The sequence below is a fragment of the Molothrus aeneus genome, chromosome 2, assembly GCF_037042795.1.
Source record: "Molothrus aeneus isolate 106 chromosome 2, BPBGC_Maene_1.0, whole genome shotgun sequence".
Lineage (NCBI taxonomy): Eukaryota > Metazoa > Chordata > Aves > Passeriformes > Icteridae > Molothrus > Molothrus aeneus.
The window spans coordinates 28,471,782-28,497,442 of record NC_089647.1 but is presented as its reverse complement, the minus strand read 5'-3'; the positions used below and the strand labels follow the sequence as shown (position 1 = coordinate 28,497,442).

Genomic DNA, 25,661 nt, shown 5'->3' with positions numbered 1-25,661 from the left:
CTGCCTTCAGCCCTCACATCACCAGTGAGCCCTTCCTTGTTTGTGAGCATCAGGTCCAGGGGGACACCTCCCCTCATTGCCTCCTCTATTGCTTGGGTCAGGAAGTAGTTCCCAATCCTTTCCAGGAACTTCTGGAACCCTTATGCCCTGCTGTGTTCCTCCTCCAGTATAGTAGGCTGGTTGTAGTCCCCCTTGAAGATCCTCTGAATGGGAGGCTAATTCCAGCTGGCAGCTCTGAGCTCCATCCAGTTTTTCACAGGTAAACATCGAATGCCGTCTGGTATAGCCAAGACATCAGTCTCTTCTGGTGTAGCACAGAGGACATGTGAGCATATTACTGAAATTTGTTTATTGGTGGAACAGATGCAGTGAAGTTTTGTTTCTTCAGTTCACTCAGCTCTAGTGAAGTGTTTATTAATGAGCCGATGTGGCTGCTTCTCTCTGCTTTAGTTAAATAAAGGACAAGGGAATATTTGACCTGGAGATGTTGGAAGGAAGAGATGTAAATGGCAACTGTATCAAAATCGCTTCATAAACAGGCCTGGTTCCTTCTTAATGTGGTTTGGCTTTTGGGGGTTTTTTGGATTTGTTTTGTTTTGTTTTGTTCTTTTTTGTCTACTGCTTGTATTTGAAGTTTGTCTCAGAAGCCTGCTACTTTAGTTGGTGGAAATATTCTTGTTCAAACCTGTAATTTACTGTAAAGTCACCTGTTCTCATGCTGTCATTACTCTTGAACCTAAATAAACAATTCTTCATTGAGTGACTCTTACAGTTCTGGGATTGTACTCAAAAATAGATGTGGCCTCAGTGAGTAAGAGATCTCTTAGGTAGCAAGGAATCAGCTCAGTGTCACAAGACAAAAGGCATTGGACCCTGGGCAGTGCTGGGGGAGACAGCAATAACCTACTTTTGCATATGGTTCAGACATACAATGCCAAGCACAGTGCATGGACAGTGAAATTAGATTTTGTGAGGCAGTTAAGAACAGGTGTAAGTATTTGATCAGTGGTGTTTGTTACACATACACATACCTGTTCCAGAGTGTTGTCCCTATAGCAGTGTACTGACTGCATCAGTGATATAAGCAGATACCATTGTTAGTCATTAGCTGGCACCACGACCCTGTCCAGAGGCTTGTGTTCTTGCTCTGTGTGTTGGTCGGTTGGTTTTTACAAGCAGCTTTTCAATGTTTATGGTCACTTGGAGTGACTGCCCGTAACATGGATGAAATCCTGCATGGCCTTTTAAGCAACAGAGGTGCTTATAAGCCAATAGAGGTAACTTACACAGACTGCTTTTCGTTACTGAGGTGGTGCTACACCATTTTGTTCCATGGCATAAAACCTACAGCACTGCACTTTTGCTTACTACCTTTGGCTAATTCATCAACAGTGTGCCATCTCTGCAGACCTCACCCCTTGTTGAGCATCCCCAGGCTCAACAGCAAGTTGCCAGTAGATGTTAAAAGAACTCTGTAAAAATAGATGTTTATCTATTTTAACACAACATGTTTATTTAAAAATTAATTTTATTTACTAAACACGAGACAAATTCTTCATTCACAGCTTTGCTAGCTTTCCATATGATTTGCAATTGGGCTAAAGGTGAATTTACCTGAAATCTTTTTGCACTGTCCTTGTAGGGTAAATATGGTTTTGTACTTCCGGGGTGAAGTCTGTGCCCTCTACAGATTTCCCTTTAGCATGACATGCATGGCAGACATTATCATTACCTGTTCATTTTCATTATTATTACTAGCAGCCGGGTGTCCTACTTGATATCAGGCTGTAATACTGAATGAAAGAAAATAACCATTCTAGAGGGTCTGCCTTGACAAGTGGAATGAATGTACCATTAGTTCTAAGGCTTAGCAAAAGCTCAAGAAGGAGTTTGATGCAAGAAAAAACAGATGAGTTAAAATTACTTTTTAAGAAACTAAAGCCATTCACATTAATTTCAGCATTCTCAAACTTGAAATAAAGAAAAATCCCTGAAATTTTGGTTGAATGACTTTGCAGTGTGTTGGATGAGAACTTCCCATTCATACTACTCGTAGTTTCAGTACAAATGCATTTGCCAAGAAGTGTGAGTATTATATTCTACATCTGTGGCTGCTAAAAGAGCCTAAAATTGAGTGAAAGGTGTATAGTTTATGAAGTGGATAAAATCTTACATACTCTTTCTTGTCCATACAAACATAAGGACGTATCTCTCCGTATGGGAGTAATTTGATTTTCTGCTGGATAAAGGCCTGAAGACAAAGGCAGTTGCACTTTTCTTAACCATCATCCATCACATGAAAAATTACAGTCTCTTCTTCCCCTTTCCTTTCCAAATGGCAATGTATCACACACTGAATATTGTCAATTTTTTGAGTGCTGGAAAGAAACAGTGTTCCCCTATCTAATAGCTATCATTCAGAGTTATTGAAGTCCTCTTCATGATCTGGCCTGTTCCAGGACTGATCACTCTTATCTGTGTACATGTGCAGGTTGCTCTGTGCATCTTAGAAGAGTTTTGACAGAGGATGAAGTAATACAAGAGGCATAAACCTGATGGGACTCCACAGATGTTTTTGGCTGTTATTTCTGGACTGTGCCTGTAGCCTCAAGGGGGATTGAACACATATGATTCTGATTTCATATAACAGCTCTGTACAATATTCTTCTCTTACTTGCTTTGCTTTTTTTAGGTAATTTTTTGCTATCCTCAATCCATTGGAATATTCTGCTTGTTAGAATAGTTCTGCTTTTATCTGGGGTCTATCTGAAAGTTTCCCATTCCTTGTAAATGCTCTTTATTGTGAAATTAATGAACCAAATGTCAGCTGCAAATTAACTTTCACTTGAGTTTGTTAGTCCATAAAATCTAAAAGAGCTGCATCTATTTATATAGAAAATCAGCTTTAGAAAACATACATAAAAGCAGAAAAAGCTGTATCCTAGCACTTCTATATAAGGTCCAAGCACCTCCTATTAGGCATCTTTGCCAAACCTAGAATGTGCCATACTCCCATATTGTTAATAAATTATTTTTTCATTTTTCCTTTTCTTTCCCTGTCAGATGGATTTCCATCCTTGTTTCAACTTGTTGTATGTACATTTTCCTATGCATTTGCAGATTAAATTTGACTAATTAACATACTTTTATCCATTACTGGGAAGTTTTCAGACCTACAGGAAAAAAACAGGACTGCCAGTCTTAGTGTCTGCTCTTAGTTTTAGTGCAAAATCAGCAATGGTAGTGTATATTACTTTAAGCAATGAAACTGTTGTAGGCAGCATAAAAAATCCAATTTTGTGGCTGTGTTGGGTGTGGGGAAGGAGGTGTAGGTAACTGTTTGATATTTCAAGACAAATCGCTTGGCTGGGCTCCTTGGCTTCTCCAATTTAAAAGCATTTTGAGTGAATAATGAGAAGACAATTATTTGAGGTGGCCAAAGCTGTCTCAGGACTGGTTCTCTTTCATCTGCCAGTGAATCAATTTAAGCAATTACATACAGAATAAAATAAACTGTTTTGAAATGGCAACTTGGACAAAATATGCTCCATAAGGAACCAAAACCAGCAGCAGCTCTATGCAAGAACTTCTCTCAGCAGCAGAAGTTAAGTGTAAATTAGATTACAGTGTTTCTGAAATCTGAATTAATGATTTTCCTGCTTTTACCTCTCTTATTTTCCTCCTCTTAGCTTGTGCCCCTGGTTTCTTTAAAGTATCTGTGGGAGATGACCCCTGCCATCTGTGCCCTGCCCACAGCCACGCTCCACTGCCGGGTTCCCGGGAATGTGTGTGTCAGAACCGGTACTACCGATCTGCTTCGGACAATTCTGATGCTCCCTGCACTGGTAAGTGTTTGGATGAAGTGTTTGAAAGCAAGAAGGGAAGTTAATGAGAGAGAAATGTGCCCAAAATGATTTGGCAGGGGGCGAGGGGGGGGGTTGCAATTCCCCTCTTCTCAAGACCTTTGAAATAACCCAAAACTTGCCTTTGCTTCTGCACCTAACTACAGAGTGATGGTGAGAATGAGGATTCTTCAGTTTCATTATAGCCTTCAGAGGAAAATGTTCTGTAAATAATGTTTCCCTTACCCCTCCCTGTTACTGAGCTCAGCCTCTCTGTCCCTCCCCTTCCCATCTTGCTTTGTGTCTGTGCCCAGGTTTAGCGGTGCAATTCTGTTGCCTACTTCTACCTTTCTGAACTTTTTACTTCTTAGCTGCAGTGTCTTGTCCCATTCTCATCCCCATGCCTTCTTCTCACCCTCTGCATTTTCTCCCTTCTTTTCACTATCTCTGTGCATCAAGGGAAGTGTTGGATGCACAGAGTGGGCACTTTTTCAGCTGTCAGAGTTTACCTCTGATGCCATTGAGGAATCTGGCTGGCACCAGGAATAATTGCAGGCAAAACTGGTGTCCACTTCCTGGAACAAATGCAACAGGTTAACTAAAGTCTGAGAAAGTTCAGAGATATTAGGTGCCAAAGGAGAGAATTACAGGTCTCAGTAGAGATAAATCTATACTAAGCTTGTGTGAAGTTTAAAATTTCAAGGGATTGGCACTTCCCTAAACAATGGCTGTTCTTTTTGGGAAATAAAAATGTCACACCCTTGAAACAAAGATTCTTCTTTGTAATTTTGTTTGTCTAAAATGTGCTAATACAGTTGTTCCTTTGTTAATGTGTGTGCTTGATGTAGCAAAGAGTATGTTTTTCTTAGCCTTGTTCTAAGAAAGAACTGATGAAGAGTAAGAATGAGAAGAAGAAGCAACTTGTTCTTCTATTCTTTTCTCTTTGCTTTGCCTCCTGCCTTCCCTCACCTCTCTCCCATTCTTTCCTGGGATTTTAATCCTTTGTTCTGCCTTCTAGGCATCCCCTCTGCTCCTCGTGACCTCAGCTACGAAATCGTAGGCTCCAACGTGCTGCTGACCTGGCGCCTCCCCAAGGACCTGGGCGGCCGCAAGGATGTTTTCTTCAACGTGATCTGCAAGGTGTGCCCGGCGGGCTCGGCGGGGCCGTGCGTGCGCTGCGGGGACAGCGTGCACTTCGAGCCGCGCCAGGTGGGGCTGACCGAGAGCCGCGTGCAGGTCTCCAACCTCCTGGCCCGTGTGCACTACACCTTCGAGATCCAGGCCGTCAACTTGGTCACTGAGCTCAGTTCAGAAGCACCCCACTTTGCCACCATCAATGTCAGCACCAGCCAGTCAGGTGAGGAGACCCCTGCATCCGAGTCCCGAAGCTTCTACTCTCTCTCTCATTTGATTTGCTTTTATCTTTTGGAGTTTTGTCACTTTACTTGTGTCATGTGCCTTTTTTTATCCTGCCCTGCTAGTTCCATAGTTTCACTTTTACCCTTCTCATTTCTGTCTTACCTAAATGGGCTTTCCACTCTTGCTTCTTGGCAGAAAAACTCCAGTTTAGCAGCTGGTGTGATTTTTGGGGAAGAAGCTGCCCTGGAGAGGATTCCAATGGGACATGTAGCACTTTGAGTCAGGCGAAGCACATTGTTTCATTGTGCAAGAGAGGGGACGCTACCAGGGCTTGATGAGGATTTTGTGAATGTCATTTTGCCAGAGAAACTATTCATTTTCTCTATCCCCTACTCTTCTCCATTTCATCATCTTATTTTCCTCTTAATAAGAAACAATTTTTTTTCCTCTTTACATGGTAGAAATATTAAAATGTGTTGTGCAGTTATATTCAAAAATGTCATGATCCTTGTAACTAGAAACTAAATGGTGGGGATGACTAAACTAACATACTAATGGGTTGTGTGGGCAGTCAGAGGAGTTCTGTTTCCTGTAAATATAATTTACAAGGACTGGAGCTGGAGAGAGACACATACATGCAGGCATAGAGTTCTGCTAAATGTCAGCATTAAGAGACTGGGCATATGTTGTTCTTCATAAGCATGTATAAGCTAATATGGAGAGGAATTATACACAGCTTATTTAAGAGGATATAATAAGGAGTAATGTGATGAAGAGGAGAAGGAGGGGGAACATTTTGAACTGAGTGACAGAAAATGTCTGCAAACATTTAGACTTGTGTAAATGTTAAACTGAAACAAATCCCGTATGAGATTCCAGAGTGTAGTGTGGAAACCCCTGCAAAACAAGATTTTGGCAAAGCTCCAGAGAAGTGCTGTGAAACCAGATGTACCATCATGGGCTTGGTTAAATCACGTCTTTTCATTTCTGTTTCTATTATATGGAAAGAAAGGGAATATATATATACCCCCCAACTAATTTCCTGCTGTTAATAGATGCCAGGTGGTTGATCTGTTTGTTCCCTTTGAAATGTTACCTGACAGACATCAAGTAGCAAAGCACCTCTAGGATCCCTGGTCCCCTTAAGAGACTGGCTGCAAGTGGGTGATCAGTTTTTGTTTACAGTAAAATGTGGCTGGGTAATTTGTATGGTAATTCCAGGCAGTTCCTTTGGCTTCTCCTGGAGAAAGGTGGGTGTTCTATTAACGTTCTACAGAATTCTCTTTCTTCATGTTTCTCATCTCAACCTTCTTTATCTATATCAGAGATAACTTAATTGAGCAGCTGCTTCCTTCTCCTTCCCGGAATCACCCAATCTACCCTCTTCTTCTGTTTCTGTTTGAATTTTCTGACCACTCCTCTTCCAAGTGTCTCACAGTGTCTTACAGTGTCTGGGTGTCTTGAGTATGTTGGGTACTCCTCTCTAAGATGCCTCTCTTGTGCAGTAAAGCTGTTTCAGGGGAGAACAACTTCCTTAAACATCAGTGAGTACCGAGTGGCTTCTTTTTGTGTTTGGTCGCAGTTTTTTCTTTCCTTGCTTTTCCTTGGGATCGTTAGAAGTGAGCTTGAGATGAGCTGCCCTCGATTTGTACTGACAGCTCATACTAACAAGGCCCTGCTTCCTCCATCACGTGATCTGTCTCATCCATACCCCCTCCTTTTGATCCGTTCAGCAGCTTTTCGCTTTAGCGTTGCTTGTTGATGTTGTGTTATTGTAGCAATTATTATTATTTCTGTTATTATTATTATACAAGCAGAGATAGAACTTTCAGGATTTTACATGCTGAGAGAAAAAAGGGTACAGGAAAACATGAAGGGTACCAAAAAAAAAAAAAAAAACAAGAAGCAAAAAGAAAAAGGTACAGTGTCAGGATAAAGGGCCATAAAAATTTTTTTCACTCCACTGAATTAAAGATGACCTAAAAAAAGACCCTCCAGTCCTGGCAGTTTCTGAAGATTCTGCTTACTCATACATCAGTTGAGTTCTCTCTCTTCTTGAAAATTGCTGGTCCAAAAAATACTCCTGCCCCTTTGTTAGAGATATCTTAGGCAATGTTCTACGTGGAAACAGTCCTACTTTTTCTTCTTCCCATGATACCTCTTCACTCTTCAACTTTGTCTCAAAAACACCGTTCCTCTAAGAGTTTGCATACCCCACACGGTCTTCTGGCCCTTCTTCAGAGCATGATAGGATCCTTTGTTGCACAGAATGACATTTTTCTGTGCAGACTGATTATGGTGTTCCTAGTCTTCAGTGACCATGTGCCTGAAATCAGAATTAGAAGGGCTGTCACCGAAAAACCTCCTTTAATGTAAGACTTGACCTGAAACATGAGAGCTGTTTGGATAGCAGTAATGAAACCTGTTTGGATAGTAATAGTGTGAAATGCAAATATGATATGCTAATCACCGGAAGAACTGTGCAGAGATGAGACAAGAGAAGGGAATTGCTTTCAGCTCAGGTTTGAAGTGCTGAGGGTGAATGCCTAAATAAATGTCAGGAAGTATAGAGAGATGTTGGAAGGCTGTTCCAGATAGCAGGAACCACGTGATGAAAGGCAATTATGTAATTCTAATGAAGTTATACTTTATCACAGGTGTGAACCTGACACACAAAAATGCAAAGAACTTAAACTCCTACCATATTATCACAAAAAATAAAACTGACTAATCCTTTATTCATTGTTTTAACATTTTCAAGTGTACTTATCAGGGTAAACAAATACCTCTTCTCATGTCTAAGGACAGAAGTCAGGTTTTCATTTAAAGGACTGTGAAAAAACTTATTCTATGCACAGCTGTAACTACCTGTAACTACCACTTTTTCCCTGCAAATTTCACTGAAGCATGTAGTAATGTCTGTTGCCAGAGAAATGCTACTGAACTTATTCGTTCAGGCAGTTCTTACATTCCTAGAAAGAAGAGGAAAAAAGAAAGGCAGCAGAGATTTAAATGTTGGAACAAATCAATGCAGACTTTTAAAAGCAAGTGTATTGGGGTTTTTAGCTGAGTCCAGATGTTCTGAGAGCTAGTAGAGGTATGTGAATATGAGAGTTATTTGACCAGGTTGCCTTGTACCTGTGAAAATATATGTAGCAGCCTTCTGCATCAGTGGAAATCAGAGCAGTGGGACCTGTCAATACCAAAAATCTGTAGCGCTGCAGAAATGAGTGCTAGACAGTCTGAAGGCTTGTGTAAGAGGATAAATAGGGACAAGGACACTTTTGGGTAGTGCCAGGAAGTTTAAGAGGACCTGACAGAAGATTTTCGCATGAAATGGTGTGAAAAGGGGAAAGGAATTAAATGCCAAGGATGATTATGAGATTGTGAGGGGAAATGATGAATTGCTTGAAGATGTTTGCTTTTCCAAAGAGAGTCAAAAGAGTACAGTAGACTTAGTTGGCAAAATCAGGGACAAAGGCAAGGCATTTTCTAGTTCAAAATGAGAGAGAAATAAGAAGAGAGCTGTCAAAAACTACATGCTGTTGTGTTTTGCCAGGCTAAAGCCAGCAGGTACAGCAAGTGGAGTGTGAGTGTTCATTGTCCTCTGAATGGAATACATTGTTTTTCAAAGTCCTTAGCTGTTTGCTTATTTATGATCTAATTGCCAACTCGGAGCACTCACCAAAGTTCCCAAAGAATTCAACTTTTTTGTTTTCTGTTCAGATAGGAACAGGAAAAATACTCTTTTAAGTTTTATTTTTCCCTTAGTGACATTAATGACATTTGTCAATTTACCCATCTTTAATAGATTTGCCCAGCTATGACTGGAAATTAATAATAGTTTCTATGGTCACTCCACAAAAAGGAACTATTCCAGTTTCTCTCTTTACTATGCCCAATCTCTGCAGGATGAGCAGAGAACAAAAGGACTTGTTTTCAAAATTCAGGTTTCACTTACTGTTCAAATGAAGTCAGAAATCTTTTGAGGAAGTGTAAGTATAAATACAAAGTAAAACATGGCACCTTGTGTCATAAAGGCTATTTTCCTTTTTATTAAGCATGAATGGAATGCATATACAAAAACTAATAATAAGAGAGGGAAGGGAAGTTAAAATAACTCACTAATTTGCCCTTTTAAATCACTCTTCATCCATAGGGAGCAAAAGTACAAGGTTATGACAGAAGACAATCCAAGATACTTTTAAAGGATTTTTGGTATTTAGAGAAAGGGCCAGAACTAAATCAAAATGAGTGGAAAAATGTAGGACATTTTCAAAATAAAGATAAGATAATAAACACATCAAGAATGGAATTTCCATGCTGCATTCAGACGGATCTTCCTCGAAGATGGTGTTTGGGAAGCTGGAACAAAGCTATGAACAAAGCTAGGGTCTTCATGTCATCTGCTTGGAATATGAGGAGAACAGGATACCTGAAGAGGTAACAAAAGTGAAATAACTATGAGAGAATGTAGAGGCATGTTAGTGAACATTAAAGGCCTAACTGAGGTTGATCAAACTGTATAACAGAAGATTTTGGAGCAAGATGGAAGGGGAAGAAAACACAAATATAATATATAATATATTATATATTATGTATAGATATAATATATAATGCACAGATATAATGCACAGGTCTTGGCAGGATTTAGTTTTAATGCTTGTGGAGTGATGACCCATGAGCCAGGTGTCTGATCTCCTCTTGTACTCCATGGGTATCTAGTTAGTACTGCTAAATGAGGGTCTCCTCAGAATCAGAAAATGGCTAAGCGTGGAAGATACCTCTGGAGAAGATATTCTCCAACCTGTCTGCTCATCAGGGTCACCTCAAGCAAATTGCCCCTGACCACATCCAGAACACCTATGAATATTGCCAGGGTTGGAGGCTCAACAATCCCTTTGGATGAAGGTGAGGCTTAGCTGCCTGCATATCCCTGTATCCTCTTTCCTTCCCTTATTGAGGAGAGGAGTGACATTTGTTTTCCACTAGTCCTCAGGCACTTCTCACAGTCACAAAGATGATTCTGTTATCAAGAGTGCTCTCAAAATGACATCAGCCCAAAGGATGCATCCGATCAGGGTCCATGGAATGCAGTAGTTTGCCTAAATATTCAGTCACCTGATCTGGCATGAGGAAGATCTTCCTGGCTGCAGACTTCCCCAAGGTCTGCACAGCCTGGTGTTCCTAAAGGCAAGGCTTGCTAGTGAAGACTGATCACCAGGACCCTGCACCACCCAGCAGCTGGCCCACATTTTCCCTCTTTCTTCAACCAGCTCTGTACTTAAGAGAAACCCTTCTTGCTTTTGACATAGAGAGCCAGATGTGATTCCAGGTGGGCTCTGGCTTTCCTAGCCATGTGTCTACGTGTTTGGACGGTGCCTCTATGTTCCTCTCAGGCTACCTGTCTGTGCTTCCACCCTCCGTGTACTTCCTTTCTGTGTCTGAGTTTAGGTAGGAGCTCCTTGTTCAAACATGCAAGCCTGTTGGCATTTTTTGCCTGAATTTGTGCTTGTTGGGATGGAATGCTTTTGCACTTGGAAGAAGTAATCCTTGCACATGAACTAGCTTTTTTGAGCCACTCTTTCCTCCAGGGCATTATCCCATGGGACTCCTCCAGGCAGAACCACAAAGGGGTCACATTGGCTCTCCCAGTGTGTCTTCATGAAATGTAATATGGACTGAATGTCACATGCCAGAAGTGCTCGTGGTCTGCTGAGAATAGCACTTGGCTGTGCTCTGCAGAAGTGGGGATTGCCATGTATTGTTAGATGAGTCTGCACTTCCTTCACATTCCTAACTTACCTAGTCTGTTGGATTTTTAGTCTTGCAGGCACGTGTCTGCTGACAGGAAAAAATTCGTCCTGCAACTGACAGCCCACAAAAATATAGTTGTACTTAACTGGTGTTTGGATTTCTTTGCAGCTTTAACTGAGTTTATGTGGGCAAGAATTTTCCTTACATTTTCTATTATTTAAATTACATACAATGAGAACTGCTTTTTCAGTCTTAATTAAAGATCTGATCTCATAGCATGTTTTTTGCTCTCAGAGAATAGAATAGCATAGCATAGCATAGCATAGCATAGCATAGCATAGCATAGCATAGAATACTTGGAAATGAACCTATAGTGGTCATCTAGTCCAACTGTCCAGATTGGATTGAATCAGGCACTGTGATTTCAGCTGCCATTAGACAGGGACCTAACATGTCTATGTCTATAAACCTCATGTGAAAAGAAAAGAATAAAACTGACAAATCAATATAGACCTGAACACATTTGTGTATACAAGAGAAAGTTTGGAAAGCAAAGTTCTGTTATAAACATTTTTAAAAGTTAACATGGAAACAAGGGAAAATACTCACCTAGCACTTCTGTGGAACTTTGAATGTCCATAGGCATAAAATCTTGAACTTTATATTTCCTAATATATTAATACTGAGAGAATAACCTCTGACAGGAAATATATACTTACTCCACCAACAATTATGTTTGCCTTGCACATCACCTTAGTATTGATATTCATGCCATGTTAGTATGAAATTTTCAAAAGTGAAATCTTGCTATCTCTTTTCATTCAAGTGATGGAAGAGCTCCCTGGCCAGTGTTTCATAATTTTTTAGGTCCTTAAAAGGGAGGCATACATGTATCAAAATCTAAACTATGTCTCAGAGAGACAGCTTAAAGACAGTCTGCCTTGCAGTGATTCATAGCTGGTTTTATTTCTGAGAGTTTTTAATGGCTTTTGCTCTAAGTAGTGTCTGCTTATTAGGTGCAAATCACTAAAATTACTATTTTTAATACAACAGACTGCAGTATCCTGGTTGCCTCCCCCCCCCGCCACCATCTGATTACCCTAAGTGAGGGACATATCTGGATAATAGGAACTTTCTAGAATGCTGTGGCACGTGGTCAAGAGATACACTTGAGTGATGTTTTTGTTATTTCTTTGTTGATTAATTCTTCCAGGTAGGGGAAAAATTTGGGATCAGGAAGAAATGAGAAACAAGAGAACAATAACTTTTAGAGCTGGGAGGGAGAGGAATTGTGGGGAGATTTAACTCTAATCATTCTGTAAAATCATAGAAGGAAGTGGACTGTTCCCTGGCAATGTAGCTCTGCATTTAGGTTTGTGCCTCTCCTGTGTGTTTGCTTTGTGTCTCAGTGGAAGAGAGTTAAACTTTTGGAACATTAAATGTAGCAGAATCTGTCTTGGTCAAATGTTAGCTGACCAGTTACCTCCTGACATTTTAATACAGTGTTATTCATTTGCATCCTAAATGCTACATATGGTCTTGGTTAATTGTTGCTCTCTTCCATTCTTGTCATAACATTCTCATTGGCAGGTGAGGTAGTTGTGTAATCTTGTTTGAAGGACGAGCAATGGTAAAAAATAAAAGGAGTAATAAGGAGTGAAAGTATTTTATTGCTTAGACTCTTACTTTGTTTCATTTACATTTTTAAATTAGTTCCCACTTGCCTGAGCTGTTTGAAGCCCATCTGAAATATGCTTTTCAGAATAATTTTATCTTGTTATTAAAAACAATCCTTTTATCTTTTTCACGATTAATGAGGGAAGAAAATGCTATTCTGCAGGTTTTGATCATTTGCCAAATGTCTCTGCTTCATTCTTCACATCAAGGAAGTTTATGTCTATTTTCTAAAGCCAGTGGGATTTGGTGGCAACTTTTCATTGGCATGTTTTTTCTGGAAAATTTAAATGTTGCTGAAAATGTTGCATCCATTAGGAAAATGAGGATACCCTAGCTGCTTACCTGTAGGTTTCTTGTCAGCATGACATTTTCTTTGCAGAGAGAAAGCAAAACTTGAGAAGAGCTTTGTGGAAAAACAACTGGATCCTTTGAAATTATCCTGAAATTTTTGCTTGGAAATCTCTTCCCAAGATGAAACTCTTACACTCTCAGCTTTTGCACAAACCTGTAGAGTGTGCATATGTGTGCAGATGGGTTCATGAATGGTTTTGGTAGAAGTGGATTTCCATTCTTTAGATTTTCCATTTATGTATATGAAACATGTATATGTACATATTTCATACACAAGGCCTCCATTACTCTGGTAGCCTGTACTTGATTTTTTTCCCCCAGGAAAAGAATTACAGTCTGGGGGAGGAGTAGAAGAGAAGTAATGTGCTCTGTGTTTGTTTTGACCACTGTCGTATTCTTTGTCCAAGAGTGATCTTAAGGCAGTGGCGTGGAGCACCTTCTCATCTTGCACATAAAAATTGCACATTTGAAGATCAGAATTATATTCCAGCTAATATATAGATAATTTCTCAACTCCTGTGCTGCATAATCAGTTGGATGTGTATTTCTTCACTTGCTTTCAGTCTGAGTTGTCAATGACTTTATCCCCCAGCGGAGTAATATTATGCCTGGATTTCTTCTGGTTATTTTACAAAGTATTTCATAATGCAAATTGAGGAAAATTAAGGGAAGAGCTGGCCTAACTTATTAACTCATCCTAAGGACTTTCAAATACAGTTAATTTTTAAGCTTATCCCTTTGCAATCTCTCCTTTTTGTCTTTTATTCCAGTCCCCTCTGCTGTGCCTATGATGCATCAGGTGAGTCGTACTACCAACAGCATCACACTGTCGTGGCCTCAGCCAGACCAGCCCAATGGGGTCATCCTGGATTACCAGCTACGCTATTTTGACAAGGTGAGCAAAAAGGGATACTGAGCACTTTCTGTCTGGGTGATGCACCCCTGCATCAGAATGAACAAGGTAGGAAAAAAAAAATTTCAGTTACAAGGAAGGAACAAACTTTAGCAATACCAGAAGTTTGTGATATACATGTCCTCTGGCATCAGTCCATCTGCATTTCCCAACTTGGAAACATCTAGGGACAAGACAGATTTTAAGAAAAAAGAAGACACTTGTTTAAGCTTAAAAGCTGCAGCTAACAATAAGTTTAGTATCAGCTGACACTGGTAACAGTGGAAGGAGCTGAAGTTTCTAAATATATTTACTGGAATTGAATTCATTGCAAGTCTGTCATTCATTTATGAAGAGAAGTCTCGTGTCCTCATTTATGCCTGGACAGACATCTCTAAGAAATTTTATGAGAAAAAATGCCCTCTTTCATTCGCTAAGTGGCAAATACCTCTTTGTGTGCTGGAATTACAGGGTGGCAAATACAAATTTATCCTCCATTCTAATGTCTTGTGACTCCTAATCCATCTGACTTGAGGGGAAGAGATGTGTGGGGCTGTTCAGACAAACTCCCATTCCATATTACTGGTCTTTCACAGAAATACTTCTGCAGGATTTTGCAGGGCTACTATTTTTTAGTGGCAAAAAGAACTGCTATTTGTGATAGCATGTATAGCAGCTTCCTGGATACAGCTTTACATGTGTTCTTGCTCTGAATTCTCCTAGGAGAGTACACGAGTTTGGAGTTTATAGAAAGTGAACCACAGGACAAAGTTTTGTCTTTCATTTTTGTTTAGATTGAGAGTCTTTAGCAGAGCTTTGTGGGAAGCCCAGGCCTGGGGGAATGAAAAGCAGCAGTGAGGAATGAGTAGTGTGAGAGGAAGTAAGGTCTGGAATAGCAGCTGTTGTTGGGAGGCTCTGTAAAGGTTCAAAGAATATTGGGTTGACATGGAAACTGTCATGCCTTGATGAGGAGAGTGAGCAGTGTAGGCAGAAGTTTCACATTCCTTTTTGGTCATTGACATTCACAGGCAGAAGATGAGGATAATTCCTTGACCTTAACTAGTGAGACCAACATGGCCACGATATCAAGTCTGAGCCCAGGGAAGATCTATGCCTTCCAAGTGCGCGCTAGGACAGCAGTCGGCTATGGCCCTTACAGTGGGAAGATGTATTTCCAGACTTTAACAGGAGGTAAGTGCTGCCTTTTTGTGCCATTTCAGGTCTGCACGTGATCACCTTCCACTTGCCTGTGTCCCTGAGTGTATTGGCTTATCCCCTGGAGGACTGCTACCAGACACTCCTACTCAACTTGTATTTCTGTTTATAATAATTTGGATATGTAAATTTGTTCACTCAGAGAAGCTTCATGTTGTCAGAGGGTATTGTTTATGCTACTGCCATACTCCCCAGCCCTGCTTTTTGTTGCCTCTGTGCTTCTGACCAGCAGGTGCAGTGTGCCAGTAAAAATCTCTTTAGGGAGATGTGGCAGTACATAGCACTATATACTGCTGTAGTTTGGCCCTCAGCTGTCACGGGGACATCTTACAGCTGAAAACTCTGTGAATGTCTAAAAGACAGGTGGGACACAGGACACAAAGGTAGATTGGACACAGGCATATGTGCAGGAGCTTGCCTTCCAGCAGGATCACCATCCTTTTGGTATGGATCAAAGGTATTGACAAGCTACATTAATAGGGGACAGTGGGATACAGCCCAGGTGTAGAGCTAGCCTGTGCTTAAGTGCCTTGTCAGCTGTCAGTGGACCAGGGAAGAGAGAGAAAGTGATTTCAGAGGGAACACTGGCTTTCCAGATGTAGGAAAGAGGGTGCTGGAGAAGCACAGTGACGGGGGAGCAAAGGGCTGGTAGGGCTGGAATTATGAGAGACGTCTTGGTGAGCAGAAGGGAAACTCTGCACAGTTCCTGTCCTCTGCATCCGTGTGTGTGTGTGTGTGTTTTCCTTGGCAGGGGAGCGCTCGGAGATGGTGCAGGACCGACTGCCGCTGATCGTGGGCTCAGCGCTCGGGGGTCTGGCCTTCTTGGTAATTGCTGCCATTGCCATCCTTGCCATCATCTTCAAGAGGTGAATTCCTTGACATGCTCATGTGCACTTCAGACAGTGGAACTTCCTTATCCCTGCAACATAACCCCGTCCCAAGGGAAACAGCCTGATCTGCATTTATCCAGATGTCCTTGAGATGCCATTCTCTAATTAAGGAAAGATCCTGCCCCATTACTCCTATCTGAGGAGCCTCTCCTTTGGTAAACCACTCATGTACTTAGCTGATATTTGGCTAGTTAGCAATATGAACACAAGGAAAGCATTTCAAAGCTGTTACTCAGAAGGTATTTAAATGCATCGCTGTGAAGGAGGGACTGTAATTTGCAATTTAGGCAAGCAAGTGGAGAATGAAACAATGTAGTGGAGAAGGACTGGTGGAATAAGTATGCATATCCAGTTATTTAGAAGGTGATAAATACCCTTTCACCAAGGACCAAAAGACAAGGGCTCATTTGCTGAAGAATAAAATCTATTCAACCCAAATGTTTCCATGGAACACTAGCTCATAAAATACAGGTTAAAGAAAGCAAATACCACTTTCCATTTTGAAAAGAAAAAGGGGCATATAAAAGATTGTCAAGATAATCTGTTACAGAAAAAAGAAAAAAGGACAGAAATTTTAAAGAGAAAAAGGTGAGGGTTGCTATTTTTATAGAGGTACAAAAGTAAACAATGGGGGTTTTGTTATTTGAAGAAAAGAAACAGTCATTACCTGCTCCTTGAATTTACTGAGGTTTGAACTTAATCCCCTAGATTGTCAGTAATGGATTTCTGTGTCTTTGCTCTACTGTGCCTCTGCACAAGAGGGACTTTTTAGCTTTTTCTGCTGACCTAAAAAAAAAATGTATAAACTACTTAACTTTAGAAAGTGACATCTAGTTTTAATGATGTCTTTTTTGTTCTCTACCCTTTTCGAGATTTGTTTTCTCCTCTTTTGTATATTCTCTTTTAATATTTTTCTTTCTGGAAAGAATTATCACATATTGTTATATTTTAAATGTTGCCTCCTTTTGTTGCTTTGAACTGTTAAAAATGCAATTTTTTGTTCCAGCTGGAAATGTGATATTATGTGCATAACTCAATAAAGCATATATTTTTCTAAAAAATATAAACCAAACCCAGAATCAGTTAATATTACCAAAACTGTGTTGGGGAAAGACATTAATGGCATTTGTAAATATACATATGAGGAAATATCATAAATAATACGTTCATTCATATTTAAAGAATTATGTACGGTTAATAGACAGCTTTTCACAAAAAGTGGAGATACCAAATTTCTATTTTAAATTTGTCCTTGATAAGAAAAGTTTGAAGATGCAGAAAATGAGGAACACCAGATGAAATGAGTAGTTCCTTAAAAGGTTGAACATATGTAGAGTCAAATGCTATGACTTTAACTTGTTTTTGTAAATTGTTGGTACACATTTTTCAGGCAATATGCACTGTGAAACATCTATTCTAGCTAATTGTTTTGTTGGCTTTTTATATGGAAAACAATTAATTTGTTAGGTAATCTATAAAAAACATTATTGTAGACCTGACTTTCAGGTTCAACAACGGAGTTAGAGCTCTTAGGTGTAGGCTCCCAGCAAAGCTGATTTCTTTGCACAAGAGAAAAAATTTTGAAGTTAAAACTGTCTGTGGATTTGAAAGCAGAATTTAAAGAGATAAGTCTGACAAGTAAGAATAATACAGTTAGCTGTTAGAATGTCAGAATTACTTATGTTCATGAAGAAAAGTAACATAATGTTTCATGATACTTTGCCTTCAAATGCTAATTGAATCAGCAGCTAAAAGGTCTCATGCTGAAACAGCAAAACATGAGTTGACACAAATCCATGCAGACAGCAGGGATACTGCAGGATACTGTAGGGTTTGATTTACAGTCTGATCTAATTAATAGGATGATTGGAAACTAGCATGAAACGTCCTTTTTTTTAAAAAAAATGAGCACTGCTTGGAACAAAGGAAGTAGCTTGAAAATGGCAAATAGATTTAGTGACAACAAAGAATAGAATGAAACTTCTAAAATAATTAGATTTTGTGGGAAATAAATGATTGAATCATACACATTCAGAAGGAGAATGAAATCTGAGAAATGCCTGTGCTGAGAAGGATCTATGCGTACTGGAAATTAGATGCATATATGCAATAAACCTGCAATAATAAAGACCATACCTGTTTTGACCTGCACATGCAAAAGTCACATCAAGGAACAGATTTCCATCTGTTTGGGTCTGTGTGGTTTGTTTGGGTACCATACTTATGAATAGAATGGCCAAAGTAAATGCTGTTAAACAAAGCCAGGAGGAAAAATAATTGGAGGAGATCTATACATATTAAGCATTAGAGTAAATGACTCTTCGAATGTTTTTGAAGAACTTAAAAGGCATCACAGAAGAAGGCATACGTTATAATTGAGAAGAATAATTTGTTGTAATTAAATTAAATTAAAATGCAAATTTAGCCTGAATAGCAATAAAACTTCCAAGGCAGTAAAGTTAAACTGTAATATTCTTTTTCAGGATAGTGTTGAAAGCCCTATCATTTGTCATTTCTAATGTGGGGGGTGCCAACAGTGGTGTAAAAGCCACCACATAGAAAACAAGCATGCACTGGTTACCAGGAGATGGGCAGGATCTTAACATCTATCTTCTACCCCTAATTTCAAGGATTCTCTGAGCCTTGCACTGAGAAGCCTACCCCAGCATCTGATGAGAGACTCTTGTGTGTGTTTTGACTTTCCTTTCCTTTGTGTCCTGCAGTAAAAGGCGAGAGACCCCATACACAGACCGCCTGCAGCAGTATATCGGTGCACGAGGTAAGTGTGTTTGAGCAACAGATGGCAAGGGCCTGTCTCTTTTCAGGACTCATTAATACCTGTGTGTCTCAGGGTTTGATCCTGGTGATGTTTTGGGCTGTTTCCCCCACTGCAGGACTTGGAGTAAAGTACTACATTGATCCTTCAACCTATGAAGATCCCAATGAAGCCATTCGAGAATTTGCCAAGGAGATTGATGTGTCCCTCATCAAGATTGAGGAGGTCATTGGATCAGGTAGTGTGAGAATCTGCAGAGTATTTAAAGTGCCTACTTGTTCACCTTGAGACCTGGCACACTACTGGCCTGAGGTGGACCCATGGATCCATGGTACATCAAGTGTCTCAGGATATCTAAACCTTCATTTTTACCAAAATTCATTTTAACCTACTAACACTTAGATGCTGGCTCGAAGCCAAATTTAAAACACCCTTTGAAGACTCAAAACTCCTCATTTGAACACCAAAGATGTAATGGTCTCCAACCTTCACCAAAAATTTTGTCTTAATCTAAACAGTCCCATAACCTCATTTGTATGCATTGCCCAAAGTCATCCAAGTAGAATGCTTTAGTACATCTGACTAAAATCCATTGCTGTGTTTCCTTACTTGAGGTGTGTTTCTTCCCTCCCTGACAGGAGAGTTTGGAGAGGTGTGCTTTGGGCGCCTGAAACACCCAGGGAAGCGTGAATACATGGTAGCTATTAAGACCTTGAAGTCTGGTTACACAGAGGAGCAGCGGCGGGAGTTCCTGAGCGAGGCCAGCATCATGGGGCAGTTTGAGCATCCCAATGTCATCCACCTGGAGGGGGTGGTCACCAAGAGCCGACCAGTCATGATTGTCACAGAGTTCATGGAGAATGGATCACTGGATTCCTTCCTCAGGGTACCACAGTCTCCCACAACCATTAACCTCTTCATCTTACTGTGTGCCAGTCTCAGGCCTGATAATTTTGCCTGTCCTCCTTCTTCACTCTTGTCTCCTTAAGTTCTCAGTTGCCCTCTTCAGGTGCAATAGAAATTATAGCAAATAGCCACAGTAAGTGGTACCAAATCTTTGTACACACACCCTTTCAGTTGCTTATGTACATGTTCCAAATTTTTGTTTGTAGTAACATTTTTCAGACTTTATTTCACAGAATATTTTCTAGTTTTAACATTGTGATGAAGTAATGAAACTTGCAGTTATTTTTGGATTTCAAGTTTTCTAGTAATGAAACACAAATACGGACAATCTATGTAGTATAGCTGCTTCAGTTCTCCTTTTTTATTGATTCATGTGCTCATTCAGCCAGAAATGCTTTGGCAGGTACAATTTGAAGAGCACATTGAGTAGAGCTGCATAGAAACCATTCTAAAGATCTTAGTACAAGCAGATTTGTCTGCACACATTCATTTAGCCATCTTAGTAGTTAGTGAGGTTAGGTGTAGGATGCTAAAGGGGGATGTGACCCAAAGAGGAGGTTTGTCTTTAGGAAAAGTTCACCAATGTCTGATTTTATTTGAGGTTCATTGCTTTAAGTCCACCCTCCTTTATCATTTGTTGTCGTTGAACCTTCAGATTAGGGCTGAACCTAAGATTGTGTGTTCTCTAATTTCATACATCCACATTGTTACCTTGCTCTTTGTTAGTCTCCCCTGTTGGCCTGATGTTCTGTGGCCATGAGAGCCTGTGTTTGCCTCGTCCCTTGCAGCAGAAGGAAGGGCAGTTCAGTGTGCTGCAGCTGGTGGGAATGCTGCGGGGGATTGCAGCCGGCATGCGCTACCTGTCAGACATGAACTACGTGCATCGTGACCTGGCAGCACGAAACATCTTGGTCAACAGTAACCTGGTGTGCAAGGTGTCAGACTTTGGGTTGTCCCGCTTCCTGGAGGATGACGCTTCCAATCCCACCTACACTGGGGGTCTGGTGAGTCACTGCTGTGGTGGGAGTTGTGTAGTGCTGACAGAATTTTTCCTGTGTTCCTCCGTTTGGTGTACCCTCTTAAGACCATAAAGAAGTATGGAGCCTTCTGTCTTGTGGGCTATTTGTTCTAAAGCAGTAAAAATGAAAAATAACTGAATACCTGAGCCACTCTGCCATGTGAAGTCTCAGTGCTGTTCTTTGTGGCATGATGGTGAATAGGTCAAACTTCACAGCCTGATGTAGCTATTATCTTCCCCCTTTCATTAGCTTTTTATAGGAAGGATAAAGGACCAAAGGAGAGATTACAATCCTGTACTACCACTCTTTGAAGAAAGAGTTGGGCTTTTTCCTACAGAAAAGATAAATGACCTAAGTGTATTTATGGGCTTACAACCAACCATCAAATGAGCTTATTGCCTATGAAGTTGTGACACCTGTCACACATACTACAAAATGTGTGGGAGTATGACAGGTGGATTGAAAAGTGGATGAAGAATTCAGTCACTGAAAAGTGGAACAATTTTTAGATCTGTGCATTTTGAAGAACCAGCACCTGAATGGTATTTAATCTTACAGGTCATACCTGCAGTTAGAGAGGTCAAGATGGAAAGGGAAATGAGTTAATGCTAGCTACTCAGTGTATCTGTCCCTAAGTGCTGCAGTTTGGCATTATTTAAATGGTTTTAGATTTCCAAATGATTGTGACTCAGGAGGATTCTGCTATATGCCACTTTCAAATGCTGCGAAGTAAAGCTGTGAAAGTATAAAATCATGGAATTTGTAGCATCATGGAGGCATGATTCTCTCTTTTCATTTATACTTGTCAGCAAAACAAGGTGGAAACCTTGAACATAGTATGAATTAAAACCAGCAACGTTTCCAAGACCGAATCAATGGGACTGTCACTTCGTGCTCCAGGCTGTGTTATGCTGCTAACATCTGATTGTTTCAGTGATGTTGTTTTCACAAGCAGTCCTTACTCACTACATTCTGGTTGCTTTCTGTCTGCTTGCCAGGGCTGCAAAATCCCCATCCGCTGGACTGCCCCTGAAGCCATCCAGTACCGCAAGTTCACCTCCTCCAGTGATGTCTGGAGCTATGGCATTGTCATGTGGGAGGTGATGTCCTATGGTGAGAGGCCTTACTGGGACATGTCCAATCAGGATGTAAGTTTTGGAAGTGGTGAGGATTTACTTCTGCCTCTCTGTCCTGTATCAGTTCAAGCAGAAGAAAGCCACACACACCAAGTGATTGAAGCTCTTTTGTTTTTTATTTTCCCAGTTGTGATAAAGCTTTGTTCTTCTTTTCCTGCAGGTAATTAATGCCATTGACCAGGACTATCGCTTGCCACCACCCCCAGACTGCCCAACTGTTTTGCACCTGCTGATGCTTGACTGCTGGCAGAAGGAGAGGGTCCAGAGACCCAAATTTGAGCAAATAGTCAGTGCCCTGGATAAAATGATTCGCAAGCCATCGGCCCTCAAAGCCATTGGCACTGGGACCAGCAGGTGAGATGGAGATTTAATGCAAAATAACAGGACTTGTCTCTCAGTAGGCGTCATGAGGAAAGGGAAGCCAGAAATCAGGCTATATCATTTTTTTCCCTAACCCAGTCATTTGAGATTGGGAACAAACAGGAAGTGGAAAAAAAGAGAGGAAGCAAGTTGGAAGAACTGTATATCCTGATTCAGTTAATGGGGAGCTCTGAGTGCTGAATGTGACAGGAGAAAAGTCTCAATGAGTTGCACTGAGGATAAATGACTGAGGGATCATAGGAAATGAAGGGAGGGACACATCTGGGTGCAGCAGCATGAGATATTCTGTGATCACACCATATTATGTGAGCACAAGAGATGTTGAAGAAAAAGAAGACCTTAGCTTATGGAGGGAAGGAAGTCTCTACATGGGAATAATTAGAACTGCAGCTTACATCCCATATTTTCCCAACTGCATTTTGCAGTCTGATGGAACAAGAGGCAGGAGGTCAGTAAAGAAGAAGTCTCTGGAGGGATAAATGGTGCCAAGGTTAGTTGGCTGCTGGGCTGATGACGAAATTACATCCTGCTGGCCTGGAGGGGTTTTCCCTGTGGTTATAAATCTTGTATCAGTGGAATGTACTCCACAGCTGGGGAAGGGGAAAAGTATCTAGTGATGCCCAGTTTACTAAAAACAGCACCTAAAGAGTGTTAAAGCTCTGGGACAGCTTCAGATGATGAGGAAAAGAGCAAATACCATATGTAAACAGTAATCTCTTCAGCCTTTTAGTGAAAGTCTTTTATCTGATGGGTGTTGGAGCTGAAATAATGCACTCATTGTGTCATAGGTCACTATCTGACCAAAAGAGAACATTTAGGAGAGAGAGACCTAGTCAAAAAGGTAAAAAGGTATATAAGGTCTCTTTCAGAAACCTCCTCACTGCAGTTCATTGCCCAGCTAATAGGTCTATACCAAGAAAATGCGGAAGGATCTTGGGCAACAAGAAGAGAATGTGTCTGAGAAAATACAGGCAGTGGGAAGGGAGAATCAATTTCTTGGGTTGGTTGATTGTTTTCAGGCAGAAAAAGGGACACTGGAAGTCTAAAAACAGCACATCAAGGTGGGATTTCAGGAGCCAGGGCATGAAGAACAAATGTTATTGTTCTTCATTCTGTCCTCTTTGGAGGCTGCATTCTCTCCCTCTCATTATTCTTATTTTGCTAGTGTGCTCAGCTGATGCCAATAACTTGGATTTTAGAACCTGCCTCTTTTGCAGACCATCTCAGCCTCTCCTGAGCAACTGTCCTCCAGATTTCCCTTCCCTTAGCAATGCCCACGAGTGGTTGGATGCTATCAAGATGGGTCGCTACAAGGAGAATTTTGACCAGGCTGGTCTGGCTACATTTGATGTCATATCACGCATGACTCTGGAGTAAGTAACAGAGCAGAGGACAGCACATACCAGACACTAAGTTTTCCATGCAGAAGGTGAAAGCAGTCTGAGAAATTTGCTATATGGAAAATACATACACATGGAAAAGGAGAGGGAAGCCCAAGCAAAGTAGCTACTACTGTTCCTTGCATATTACTAGGGCCTCTGGACAGCACCCATGCTGTGATACACTTGTAATCTGTATCTATAAGTAGCAATTCTGATCCAATGTGCATCAGAAAATGTATTGTCAGTGTTGCAGAGAACCTGTTTATATCAGAGTGTTCATGACAGCTAGCACTGATAATAACAACCACTTTTAAGCAGATGTGTAGAACCAGCCCCACCATATACTGCATTGCAGTGTTAGGTAAAATACAGGGTCCAGGAAAACAAACATTCTTGGAATCACAGAATGGTTTGGGTTGGAAGGGACTTTTAAAGATCATCTAGTCCAACACCTGTGCCATAAGCAGGGACACATTTAACTAGATGATGTTGCTCACAGCACTGTCCAACCTGACTTTGAATGTTTACAGGGATGGGACATCCACAACTTCTCCTGGCAACCTGTTTCTGTGTCCCACCACCCTTCCTTATTTTCAGTATAAACCTACTCTCTTTCTTTCAATGATTTCAAACCTCTGCCCCTTGTCCTGTCACTACGGCACCTAGTAAGAAGTCATTCTCCATCTTTCTTGTACGACCCCTTTATATATTGAGAAAGTTCTTTCTGGAGCCTTCTCTTCTGGCTGAACAACTCCAACTCTCTTTTTTTCTGTAGGAGATCAGCCCTCTCATCCTTTTTTGTGGCCCGGTTTCACCGCTTCCTTTTGTACCTACCAAGTTCTGCCAACACCCCCTCCACCCACACACATTTGTCAAGCAAAAGCAGAAGCCTCCTCAGCTGTTTCTCAGACACAGATAGACACACACACACACATATCCATGCACGTTTACTTGCATCTACAGCAAAATGGACTGAGACTGTTCAGAACAAGCAGTTCATTTTAACAGCTTCTGTGTCCTCTGTTCCTTTGCAGAGATATCCAGCGTATTGGAATCACCCTTGTTGGTCACCAGAAGAAGATTCTAAACAGCATCCAGCTCATGCGAGTCCATTTGAATCAACTTGAACCAGTTGAAGTGTGATGTTTACATCATCCTCATTCCACTAGTCTCAAACTCTGGAAAGGTCCTGGGGGAATTCAGAGGGATTTTCAATGTAAGGAAAAGATGTCAGTATGCTACTTGAAGACTTAATGCACCCAGAGAGTGCACACTACGTGTCCTGTTCCATGAACAAAAACCAAGCCTTGCCGTGATTTGAAAGCAGAACTGAATGACTGGTGACAATTACATGTGGCTGATGTCATACATTGGGAATGGGTTTGGGGAGGGAAGGTTGTAATAACATGGGGTGGAGATGGAATAATGGCTTGGACAGATCACAAGCACCTGTTGCCTATTGTCTGCCAACAAAAGGTATCTGACAACTTTACAAAGTCATCAGCAGGCTTTATTTATGGCTGAGAGCCCAGCAAAGCTGCAAAGACATAATAAAGGCAACAAAAAATTAGCTTTTTTTTTTCAGAAGAATGCCATTGTGGTGTGAAAGATTATTCCTCAGATGGAGATGAGCATCAGGCTATCACTTGGTGTGCCAGCTCAGTTCGGAACTGAAGTTCCAGCTAGTGCACAGCATGTGGTAAGCAAAAACAGATGTCACCTGGTACTCAGGTTCAGAGTAAAGAATCGAAATTCAATGCTATTTCGTGTGCAGTTCTTGGTTCTGCTCCATGATGGGAATTGCTAATCTTTTGTGCTGATGTGAGTAACAGTCCATCTCTATGGGGCTGCAACAGAATAAACAACGATACCTAGAATCCATCCTGCAAGACCTGTAAGTGAAGGGGGAAACAAATAGGTTCTGGTTCTCACAAGCCCATTCTTGTGACCTGGAATGGAAAGGCATAACCTGTGATACATGGAAATCCTGAGTACCCAGATCTTGGGTTTTGCTTTTTTCTGAACCCCATACAATGAAAAGCAGAATGACAAAAATCTGAAACTCTTTGCTGCTGAAA

The 25,661-nt window shown here is 40.9% G+C and overlaps 1 protein-coding gene across 2 annotated transcripts in view; it reads left to right on the top strand.

Moving 5' to 3' along the window:
• The window catches only part of EPHB6 (EPH receptor B6), a 66,488-nt gene extending 41,148 nt beyond the window's left edge, over positions 1–25,340 (top strand). For both annotated transcript variants that reach the window (XM_066572240.1, XM_066572239.1), the window contains exons 5-17: positions 3,690–3,845; positions 4,861–5,199; positions 13,757–13,881; positions 14,907–15,069; positions 15,845–15,959; positions 18,707–18,762; positions 18,878–18,997; positions 19,398–19,645; positions 20,454–20,669; positions 21,683–21,832; positions 21,981–22,174; positions 23,419–23,574; positions 24,618–25,340. In XM_066572240.1, coding sequence (XP_066428337.1) covers positions 3,690–3,845; positions 4,861–5,199; positions 13,757–13,881; positions 14,907–15,069; positions 15,845–15,959; positions 18,707–18,762; positions 18,878–18,997; positions 19,398–19,645; positions 20,454–20,669; positions 21,683–21,832; positions 21,981–22,174; positions 23,419–23,574; positions 24,618–24,726 — 2,147 coding nt within the window. In that variant the 3' untranslated portion in view covers positions 24,727–25,340. The remainder of the gene's footprint in view (positions 1–3,689; positions 3,846–4,860; positions 5,200–13,756; positions 13,882–14,906; positions 15,070–15,844; positions 15,960–18,706; positions 18,763–18,877; positions 18,998–19,397; positions 19,646–20,453; positions 20,670–21,682; positions 21,833–21,980; positions 22,175–23,418; positions 23,575–24,617) is intronic.
• Positions 25,341–25,661: the final 321 nt, after the last annotated feature.